At 48.2% G+C, this 12102-nt stretch overlaps 1 protein-coding gene across 3 annotated transcripts in view; it reads right to left on the bottom strand.

The window, feature by feature from the left end:
• The window catches only part of MUC13 (mucin 13, cell surface associated), a 648793-nt gene that overhangs the window by 160862 nt on the left and 475829 nt on the right, over nt 1–12102 (bottom strand). For all 3 annotated transcript variants that reach the window (XM_069224633.1, XM_069224634.1, XM_069224636.1), the window contains one exon: nt 11301–11458. In XM_069224633.1, coding sequence (XP_069080734.1) covers nt 11301–11458 — 158 coding nt within the window. The remainder of the gene's footprint in view (nt 1–11300; nt 11459–12102) is intronic.

Below are 12102 nucleotides of genomic sequence, written 5' to 3'. Positions count from 1 at the left end.
AGCTCTGTCCAACTGGATCCAGATGACCAGCCCGGACCATCGTGGGCCTCGGGACAGTCGATTCCCCTCGCACAGGCACAGCCCACCACAGACCTTCCACTCTCTGGTAACACCAACACAGCACCCACCCAGTGGGCCCATACCTCCGAACCCAGGACACGTCAATCAGCAGTGTGTCCACCACTACAGGGAACCCAGGATAACCCACCACCCCAAAAACAACAGGGACATGGGGGCAGTGGCAGTGGGCACATGGTCCAGGGGATGGAGGCCCAGGAACACAGGGGAACTGGGAGGGCTGCTGTGCAACAGGGGGCAGACAGGCCAAGGGAACCCACTCTCCACGAGGCCCTCTCCTCCATCATGGGAGAATACCACCACTCCCAGGAAACGATGGCAACTATCCTGGCCAAGATTCAGGAGACCCAGCACATGCAGGAGGAACAGTATCTGGGGTTCAGGGAGGAACTCCGAACCATCAGCTCCACCCTGGGCACCATCGTAGGGGTGCTGAAGGAAATACTAAACACCAGGAGGGACACTGTGGCACTCCAAAGGGCCCCTGACACTAGCATGGACGATTAACTGCCCACCACCTCCGCTGGCGCTAGTGGACAGGAGGCACCGCCACAGGACCACGACACCAGCACCCCACCCCCTGCAAATGGAGAACCACCCCGCAAGCGATCCCTGAGATCCAGGAACAAGACAGAGCATGATGCCAAGACCCCGCCAAGAAATTAGACCACCCTGATTGTCAACCCACTGTCCCACTTTGTCACCCTGTCCATATTTGAACTGCACCAGCTCCACTTCCTATGCTCATATGGGCAATGCACCTATGAGACAAATAGACTGGACTCTGCCATGGACACTCCTCCGCCATCATCCCTCACCATTTAACTTCCCCCTCCAATATTTTGCATTTAAATAAACACAGCTAAAGCACCAAGATCTGGAGTCTGTCTGTGATTTTGAAATAGTGTATTTGCAATTACAGTGACAAAAGTTCCAGGAATTAGTAATGTCAACATACCTATGTAACACAGCTCTAGTCCATGAGGAATCTAAGCAGATGACACACGTTAGGACCCACACCTGTGAAACCGTAAGGGAAAGTGACAACTCAGTGACCATACACTGGGTGAAATCGACAGACAGGATAGAGGTAGAAGTGTAAAAGTACATATAGTAGCCAGGAATGTATTCTCACCTGTGCTTCACTGGAAATATTGCTGGATGACGGAGTCCCTGTTGTCAATGTCTTCTTCCTCTGCTTCCTCCTCATCACTGTCCACAGGCTCCACAGCTGCCACAACACCGCCATCTGGACCCTCCTCCTGCAGAAAAGGCACCTGTCATCGCAAAGCCAAATTATGAATCATACAGCAGGCCACGATGATCTGACACACCTTCTTTGGTGAGTAGAATAGGGATCCGTCTGTCATATGGAGGCACCTGAACCTCGCCTTCAGGAGGCCGAAGGTGTGTTCGATCACCCTCCTAGTCCACCCATGGGCCTCATTGTAGCGTTCCTCTGCCCTGGTCCTACGATTCCTTACTGGGGTCAGTAGCCATGACAGGTTGGGGTAACCAGAGTCCCCTAATAGCCACACCCGGTGCCTCTGTAGTAGACCCATCACATAAGGGATGCTGCTATTCTTCAGGATGTAGGCGTCATGCACTGAGCCAGGGAACATGGCATTCACATGGGAGATGTACTGGTCTGCCAAACATACCATTTGTACATTCATGGAATGACGACTCTTCCTGTTTCTGTACACCTGTTCACTCCTGTGGGGGGGACCAAAGCCACATGGGTCCCATCAATGGCACCTATGATGTTGGGGATATGTCCAAGGGCATAACAGTCACCTTTCACTGTAGGCAAATCCTCCACCTGAGGGAAAACGATGTAGCTCCGCATGTGTTTAAGAAGGGCAAACAACACTCTGGACAACACGTTGGAAAACATAGGCTGGGACATCCCTGATGCTATGGCCACTGTTGTTTGAAAAGACCCACTTGCAAGAAAATGGAGCACTGATAGCACCTGCACTTGAGGGGGGATTCCTGTGGGATGGGGGATTGCTGACATCAGGTCTGGCTTCAACTGGCTACACAGTTCCTGGATTGTGGCACGGTCAAACCTGTAGTTGATGATCAAATGTCTTTCCTCCATTGTCGACAGGTCCACCAGCGGTCGGTACACCGGAGGATTCTGCCATCTCCTCACATGTCCCAGCAGACGGTGCCTATAAAGGACAACAGCGACCACAGAGTCAAACAACTCAGAGGTATGTACCCACAGTCTACACAGAACACCAATCATACACAAAATGTGGCCTGTATGTGTGTTGAGAGTAGACCTAGGTATGTGTGACGCAGTTAGTAATTAGGCCATGTGGGCCCCTGAAATGGCGGCTGCCTGACCTCTAAAGCGGGACAATGGGATGTGAGGTAACTGTGCTGGCGTTGTACACCGTCGCGGTAGGCAGGCGAAGACCGCGGCGCAATGCTGCATTGGTTAACATTGGACCCTATGGGTCCCAGGAGCCAATGACGATGTACGCCGGTGGTGATGGTACGCACCACCGCGGACGTGACCGCCATTTTCTAACTGTTTAATCACTCGATACCTGATCTTCGACAGGAGAGGACCTACACTGCAAGTGCTGCTATGACCTCGGTCTGGAAGAGACAATGGCTCGTGCGTCTGGGGAAAGGGCCCCTACCTTCACTGCAGAGGAGTTGGGTAAGCTTGTCGAGGGGGTCCTCCCCCACTACACACTACTCTACGGTCCACCATACCAACAGGTAAGTACACAGGGAGCATGTTGTATGGGCTATGCCTGTGTGGAGAGGGCTGGTTGTAAGAAGGAAGGGGGCAGAGTTCTGAGTGCATGAAAGACAGTGAATGCATGTGCCACATGGCAAGGGTAGGGATGGGGGCCACTCACTTTAACGGTGCAGTTGGTAATGACTTCTCTTCTTCCCCTGTACATTTCATGTAGGTCAGCCCCCACCAGAAGAAGGATATTTGGTGTGCCATCGCCAAGGACGTCCGGACCCTGGGGGTCCACCACAGACGGAGCACCCACTGCCGGAAGAGATGGGAGGACATTCGCCGCTGGACCAAGAAGACGGCGGAGGCTCAGCTGGGGATGGCCTCCCAACGTGGGAGGGGTGACCGTCGAACCATGACCCCCCCTGATGTTCCGGATCCTGGCGGTGGCCTACCCTGAGTTGGATGGGCGCTTAAGGGCAACACAGCAGACACAAGGGGGTGAGTATACTATCATTCGGCTGACTTTGCGCGCAGTGAAGGTGTCTGGGTGGGGGAAGAGGGCTGTGGGTTCCCCTAGGCCAGGACGAGTTCCGTAGGCTAGGCCCATTCATAAGGCATGGCCCTATGGCCCCCCACCCCACCTCTGTAGAGTGCCAAGTACTGCTATTCATGCCCCAGGATCATCTATGTGTGCAGATGTCGTCCATAGGCTTGTAGGCCATTTCCCAGGAATTGTACTGTAGAGGCCAACAGCGTGACGTAGTGCAGGGGGCTGCTGTGTCTGTATTGTCCGCCAACGGTAGCGGTAAGCCATGCACTCAACCTTTCTTTCTACTGTTTCCCCCCTCCCTTTTTTTGCGGTCTCCCTGTTCTTGTGTGCATTAGCATCAGGTGGAGGTACAGTGGCACCGGAGCACGAGGGAGCTGCATCCCACATGGGCACGGAGGCCCACACTACGGACTCAGAATACACCAGTGGGACGGAGGGCGAGGGGAGCACCACAGCGGTCACAGGATCTGCAACCAGTGACACAGACTCATCCTCCGATGGGAGCTCCCTTGTGGTGGCGGCAACATCTGTGCCCCCCACTACTACAGGTACAGCCGCCACCCCCCTACCAGCACCGCCCTCCCAGCAGCCCCTCAGCGTGTGCCCCGTGCCCGCTCACCCAGGAGGGTGGGCATCACCTTCGCCCCAGGCACCTCAGCCCCTGCCCCTGTCACCTCTGTTGAGCAGTCTACCATTTTGAATGCCATCAAGGGTGTAGAAAGGGAGTTGCAACACACAAATGCATTCCTGGAGGGCATTCATTCTGGTAAGACTGCCCTTCATCGAACCCTTCAAACTCTGGCCTCAGCACTGATGGCAGCCATTGTCCCTGTGTCTAGCCTCCCGCCTCCAACTTCCTCCACCCAGACCCAATCCCCTGTACCTCTGCCTATCCCAAGCACACCATCAGACCAGCCAGCACACACCACACCACACAAGGGAAGCTCAGGCAAACATAAGCACCACACATCCCACAGGCACTCACGCAAGTATCACACACATACAGACACACCAACATCCACTGCCTCCACTGTGTCCCCCTCCTTGTCATCTCCCTCCTCCCTCCCAGTCTCGTCTACACACACACCTGCATGCACTACCACTACAGCCACTACGTCCCGGACAAGCACACCCACCACCACACCCCGCTCACGTGCACTCACCACCCCAGTACCATGTACACGTCCCCTGTGTCCTCTCCCAGTGTGTCTGTGACACCCCCTCCGAAGATACACAAACGCAGGCACACACCCACCCAACAGCCATCCACCTCACAACAGCCTCCAGCGCAATGCACCTGCACCCAAATCCACAAAACTTACACCTCCTACAACCACAACCTCTTCCTCCACTCCCAAACCCCCTCCAGCTACCCGTCCCAGTGTGTCCAAAAAACGTTTCCTGTCCCCCATTAACCTATTTCCCACCCCCTCTCCAACTCATAGGTCCCGTACTAGCACCTCAGCCAAAAAAATCTCCGGGACCAGTGGTGCCTGTTGTTACAGGTATGTGGAGTGCACCGGCTACCAGGGCAGGCAGTCTGGCACGGAGCCACAGCACAGCCAGTCCCCCCGTGAAGGACCAGAAGTTGGACAGTGCCAGGCGGGAGAGGGGGAAGACTCCAGCCAGCCAAGCCGCTCACAGGGGTCCCGGGGGGAGTGTGGACTCAGCTGTGACTCCTCCTAAGGTGGGGAAGGGGCAGAGGAAACCTGCAAAGTCTGGGAGGAGCAGAACAGCGGAGAAGACCGCCATCATCCCCGCCGGCCAGGAGGCCACCGCCAGCCCCATCGTCACTGCCCAGGAGGAGGCCACCGCCAGCCCCATTGTCACTGCCCAGGAGGAGGCCACCACCAGCCCCATCGTCACTGCCCAGGAGGGCCCCGCAAGCCACAGCCCAGCTGACCCATGAAGGAAGGCCAGCCCCAGGCCAGCTGGGCAATGACGGACCGCCATGGCAAGCACCGCTGAACAGGGCAAGGACCACTGAACAGGGCAAAGATCGCTGAACAGGGCAAAGACCGCCATGGCAAGCACCGCTGAACAGGGCAAGGACCGCTGAACAGGGCAAAGACTGCCATGGCAAGCATAGCTGAACAGGGCAAGCACCGCTGAACAGGTCAGAAACTGCCAACTCAAGCACCGCTGAACAGGGCAAGCACCGCTGAACAGGTCAGAAACTGCCAACACAAGCACCGCTGAACAGGGCAAGCACCGCTGAACAGGGCAAAGACTGCCATGGCAAGCACCGCTGAACAGGGCAAGCACCGCTGAACAGGGCATGCACCGCTGAACAGGGCAACGACCACCATTCAAGCACCGCTGAACAGGTCAAGCACAGCTGAACACGGCAAGGACCGCTCAACAGGTCAAGGATCGCTGAACAGGGCAAGCACCGCTGAACAGGGCAAAGACCGTCATGGAAAACACCGCTAGCCCATTTGCGGCAAGGGCAGTGGCGCAACTGGGACTGTCACAGGGTGAGTGCTGCACTCTGGGCACCAGTCCCTCTTCAGAACCAGTGGATACATGCATCGACTTGAGAGACTGTGGCTCTGCACTCCCCAGGATGGTACAGTGGGCAACCCACCCACTGTAGAGACTTTAGAGACTGTGGCTTTGCACTCCCCAGGATGGTACAGTGGGCAAACCAACCACTGTAGAGACTTGAGAGACTGTGGCTTTGCACTCCCCAGGATGGTACAGTGGGCAACCCACCCACTGTAGAGACTTGAGAGACTGTGGCTTTGCACTCCCCAGGATTGTACAGTGGGCAACCCACCCACTGTAGAGACCTGAGAGACTGTGGCTTTGCACTCCCCAGGATGGTACAGTGGGCAACCCAACCACTGTAGAGACTTGAGAGACTGTGGCTTTGCACTCCCCAGGATTGATCAATGGGCATGGAGCCCCCTCGTGGATCTGGCGTTGTGCACTCATCCGGCTGAGGTGCCCCCCCGTCCCTTCCCCCTGAGGTGCCTGTTGTATTTCTATCTGATGCCCCAGTAGTGTTCTCTCTGTCAAGTTCGGGTATCTTGTGTGGGCCTCGCCCATGCATTTTGGGCCCAGTGGTCCACGGACTATGAATGATGCGAAACCTGCACTAATCATCGTGGTGTATATTTTGTTTATAGTGTATATATATATATATATATATATATATATATATATATATATATATATATATATATATATATATATATATATGTATATTTTTGCTTACTGATTTTTTATATATTACAATAGTTACACTAATTTCCTTTTGTCTTTGCATTCTTCTGGGGGGATTGGGGGGTGTTACTGTAATGTATAGATAAGTATTGGTGTGTGTGTTGTAGTGGGTGAGGATCGGGGTGGGGGTTGTGGTGTTGAGTGTGTGTGTCCCTGTTTTTTGCCTCCCCCCTCCCCTATGTCGTAGGTGCAGTACTCACTGTGATCTTCGCCGCCAGCGTTGGTGATCCTCGTAGAAGAGCAGGAAGACTAGCGCTGGAAGAATTTGAAGTTCCGGCTCCATGCTGTCCCCCTTCCTCGTGGAGTGTGTAGAGGTGAGCGTTTTTCATTCTAAATTCCGCCATGTTTTTATCCGCGTTGTATTCGCCCCAGAAAAGGTGGCGGATTGGCCTGTCATAATAGTGTGGGCAGTACATTGGCTCCTGCCTGTCTGTTGGCGGTGACCGACAAGCTGTTGGTCTGTACCGCCGTGGCGGTCTGAGTGTTAAAGTGGCTTTCTTTGTTGGCAGTTTCTGCCACGGTCGTAATTGCAAAATTTTTACCGCCGGCCTATTGGCGGTCTTACAGCCACTTTAACAGCGTCCGCCAGGGTTGTAATGACCACCTAAGTGTCTACGGTTGGCGGTTTGATCTTTTAGGCTTTAGTTTGCACTAAAAAGACATAAACATTCATAACTCCTGCTCTACTGAATGGATTTTTGTCATGTTAGGGTTCAATAATTTATTAACATTTACTTGGTTTTGGATTTTTCTTGTGTTGTGTTTTCTCCTTATTACTGTTTGTGTGCTGCATAAATACTTTACACATTGCCTCTAAGTTAAGCCTGACTACTTTATTTTGCCAAGCTATACAGGGTTAAAGATAGGTTTGTTGAGTGATTTTTGTGGTTCACCCTGAAAGGGACAGTGGCAGACCTGCCAACTCACACGGTGTCCTCATGTGTCACATGATTTTGGTTCCCTTCCAACAGTCACTTGAAGAGCCAAAATCAGAAAGTGGCAGGGAAAACAACCTGAAAACCACTGTAAACAGTGGGTATCCAGTTTGTTTTCAGAGTCTGTATGCCGCCAAAATCTATGAAAGGTGGGAAAACACCCCAGGACATTGGCAACAGCCTTCATGACCCCTTGTTTTGGGGTTTTTGTTTTGGATGGGGAGCTTGGTGAGAGGCAGTGCTTCTTAGATAGCGCTCATCAGCAGGCCCAGTCCTATCCAAGTCCCCGCCCCCTCCTCATACTGTGAAAATATTTTGTAAGTTGGCAGATATGTTGTGGTTGTTCATGACCAGGTTTCACACCTGTGTCAACTAGCAACCCAGTTTCTTATAGTTACTATTGGAAATAAGTATGCTGATCAAGTAGCCAAATATTGTGCACTTGGGAATGAGACAGTCATTCAGGAGAATGATGACTCAAGGATAAGTACCATACATAATGCAGACCATGTGGTTTGTCTCTTTTTAAATTCAATACAGGCTTCTTTGATTCATTTGAGAGACCGTCATGAAGAGGTTAACAATGTCGTGAAAAAGAAATGGGAGATTTACATGAAAAAATATCAAGATTTATATTTGAGTTCAGAAAATAAGTATATAGTCTGTGATGCTATGTTTCATCCCATTGCTAGGTACTATCTTGATTAGTCTCACTCAGGAATTAGTGGGAAAATCTAAATTTTAGAAATATTGCTGAAAATCTCTGCACCTGATCTTTTGATTGTCAAAGCAATAATCCGATAAAAAGATCATTGGGTGTGATGAATCATATTGTCAAATCAGAAGGCCCATTTACAAGACTCTAAGCACACTTTGCCAAAATGCCAGTTTGTAATGGTTTTTAATATATCTTGGTAATTTTCTGTTTGATTTCTGTGGGCCAGATGTAGCAAAACGCCAATTTGCGACTTGCAAATTGCGAGTCCCTGCGACTCGCAATTTGCAAGTCGCAAATTGGTATGCAGTACCAACTCACAATATGCATTTCTGAATAGCAAAGAGGCTTTTGCGCCTCGCGAACGGCGATTTTCGCCGTTTGCGAGGCGCAAAACCTTTGCTACATCTGGCCCTAAATGAGTTGAGGCCAACACCACTTGGAGATCAGATAACCTTACAGTTGCTAGGCTTTTGTTGAGCGAGTTGATTCCAAGGTTTGAACTCACATCTGCTATTGTGACAGATTGTGACTGAAGTTTTGCAAATAATTTGTACCACCTTTCATGTAAACCAGAAATTCCATTGTAGTTATCATCCTCAGTCTTCTGGAGTGGTTCAGGGGATGAATGGAACTTACAAAAACAAATTGGCTTAAACTGGTCTAAAGTGGTCTGACACTTCCTCTTTTTTTGATGATTCCTGATAAAAATACCAGTTTATCACCTATGAAGTGATCATGGGTAGAGCAATGAAATTGGCTTATACTTCTTCAGCTGCATTTGTCTCAATAACTGTTGACAACTTTCTAGATTACTGCAAATGTATGGCTAATATGGTGAAATCTGTTTCTCATTACATAAATGTGACAACTTAGGGAAAAAAATAAATATTCCCTCATAAACTCACTCCAGGTGATTCGACAGACAGTGAAAATCGCAACGGGTGCTACTGCACCCGTCGCACCCCTGCAACTCCGCCGGCTCCATTCGGAGCCGGCTTCCTCGTTGCAGGGGCTTTCCCGCTGGGCCGGCGGGCGATCTTCTGGAGATCGCCCGCCGGCCCAGCGGGAAAGTCAAAATGACCCCCGCAATCATTTGACCGCGGTGCGGTCTTTGGGCGGTTTCTGCCCGGCGGGCAGCGCCAGCCGCCCGCCGGGCTCGGAATGAGCCCCATAATCCCCTATTTCAAATGTATGGGTACAAAATTAACATTATCTTGGAGCGGTGAAAGTACCTACCAGACCCGTTCGAAGGGCACATCTGTCTCTGGAGAAACGTGTCCAGCGAATCTAGATACACCAGCAAACTCCAGCACCTGAATGCCCTCTACGCTTCTAGGCACATGAATATTTGTATCCTTCAGTTAACTATATCAACAAACACTGACAGCAAACTCTGTCAAACACATATCCTCTGCTCAGAGATTCAAAATAACAAAAACAACAATCAGTTTCATTCACTCATTCACAAGATACACAACTCACACTGACCCAGTCTGACCTCCAGTGCCTGAGGCACACACAAAATCACCAGGCATGCAAGGGCCAGGCACATGCACATGCTCTCTAACCAGTCAGCACATGGTTGACATCACATTCTTACAACCTCCCTGACAGACAATATGCACAGTCAGCTGCAGCCGCCAGGTGGTCCTGAGCACAATCTCCTCTGTCCCCACTTCACTATTTAGGTCTCCCCACTCCTGCTTTAGGAACATTAGCAATACACTTCCACTGCCGGGAAAAACAAACTCACCCTCATCATTTGCACATGAACAGGCCAATCCAAAGACATCTATTCCTCTGCTTTATTAGTACATACAATGCATGTACCACATAATACCACATATACATGGATGTTAGCACTAGCTACCTTTCGTACCTGTGGTTTCCCTGCTGTGCTGAAGAAACAATCTAGAATTGGATTAGGTTACAAACAAGGTAAAATCAGACCACTCATTGGTGAGATGCTCTTAGCCAGTGTCAAATAACTAATTTTTAGTGAGTGAGTTAAACAATATTTAATACAGAATAATGAGGAAAGATCATTAAGTTAAACATTCTTTTTCTGCACCACTTCCCTTTCTCTTATGCAGCATACAGACCCAGTACCAGAGTTCAGATGCTTGTTTGAAATGGCTGCCGTAGGCATGATATATTGCATGTTTAAATTATCTGTGCAATCGGTCTCACATGTATAAGCTATCTTCGGACATGGAGCTCTAGATATAATATTGTTTCTATGTAAAGCTTACATCCTCAGATTGCTGGCTATCCCAGAAAGTCTTGTTCCAGTATACTTTTAAAACTCTGGCTAGCTTAATTCTGATTAATCCACCATTTTCTTTCTTCTGAGTAACCTTCCACTCTTTCATCTTTTGCATGCTTTCTGTTTCTGTATATAGCTCATTTTATTCCTGTGCCTCTCTGCCTTAACCTCTCATACTGTAATTCTGCAAATGGAACAAATGGCTCACACCTCATTTCATAGATCACAACCTCTTCTTTTTTTTAAACTCTATCTCTGCAAAACTAACAATACCTAACATAGCCTACTCATTTCACCAAACATTTGCCGTAAACTTCAACTTTTTATCTACCACAAAGACACTGGAGTAAATGTATGTTTTTTCCTCTTTTGAAAACGAATGCCTTACCCCAATAAACAACAATACCATTGGATTAATCTCTAACCTGCGTTCCAGAGTAGTGTGCTACTCGCCATAAAGTGGTTCAATGCCTTGTCAGGGTTTGTAAGCAATATATAGATACGATTACAATAACAACACAATCTGAAACAAGTGTACATTGAATCAAATGTGCTTGTTCTGTTGTATTCGTTTTTGACAACTGTTTTAACCAGGCCTAGTCCTAACCCATGGGTCATCTTGTTAAAGTGTTAACAAGCTAACATTTTGAAATATGAAGGCTATTTTGCTTATATTCGATTTTTCCCTGAATACAGAAAGGTTACCAAATAATTTCTCATGAAATACAATGAAGACCGATGGGATTACACTTTAAGAACATTTATTTTAATTCCACATGATTTCATAAAATTGTTAATATAAACATTTGTCTTACTTGTAACATTTAAAAATAAGTCATATTCTTGAAGAGCGTGTTCTATAGTTTTAAGCACGGTCGCCTCTGTGATGCTGGAATTTTTCGTGAATACATTATTTACTTCTATCACAGTATCTTCTGCAGCTTTCAAGAAGCTTTGGCTTTTGGAATATTGTCTGAAATACAGTTCACAACAATTAAATATGGAAGCATAGATACAATCAGACTCAAAATATAACCACTTCTGGTCTGCATGTGTCATTTGAACCCATACATAAATATTTATGATAAAATAGAACATCATCTGTAAAACTACAAAATTAAATTGTATGGAGTAGCACAAGAAAACATAGAAAAGCATCTAAGTAACATCTACTTAAAATTATATAAATTGCTCAAATGTCTACCTTAAATATATATTTTCCTACACAAGTGCACCTGATCCCACTTCCACATACGCCACCCAAATATATCCAAAAATGTAGCCAATAAAATAATTAGCAGGCAAGAGCTTCATTGTGCTGTGAAAAAACTAATTGCTTACCTATCAAGTAGAAAGGTGCTGGCAATACAAAAAGTAAGCATTTTTAATTTGCCAAACAGAGCATTGCTAATTAGAAATTGCTTGAATGCTACACATTGAATAAAATATTGTGCAATTTCATGTGCAAACAACCAAATTAAATTACCTAAATCATTAATGTACAATAAACAGTAAACTATAACCATGTGTCTTGATGCTCTACATATATATATATATATATATATATATATATATATATATATATATATATATATATATATATATATATATATATAT

Source organism: Pleurodeles waltl, chromosome 3_1 (assembly GCF_031143425.1).
Source record: "Pleurodeles waltl isolate 20211129_DDA chromosome 3_1, aPleWal1.hap1.20221129, whole genome shotgun sequence".
Lineage (NCBI taxonomy): Eukaryota > Metazoa > Chordata > Amphibia > Caudata > Salamandridae > Pleurodeles > Pleurodeles waltl.
Note: the sequence above shows the minus strand (reverse complement) of the source record. Positions and strands in the feature narration are given on the sequence as shown.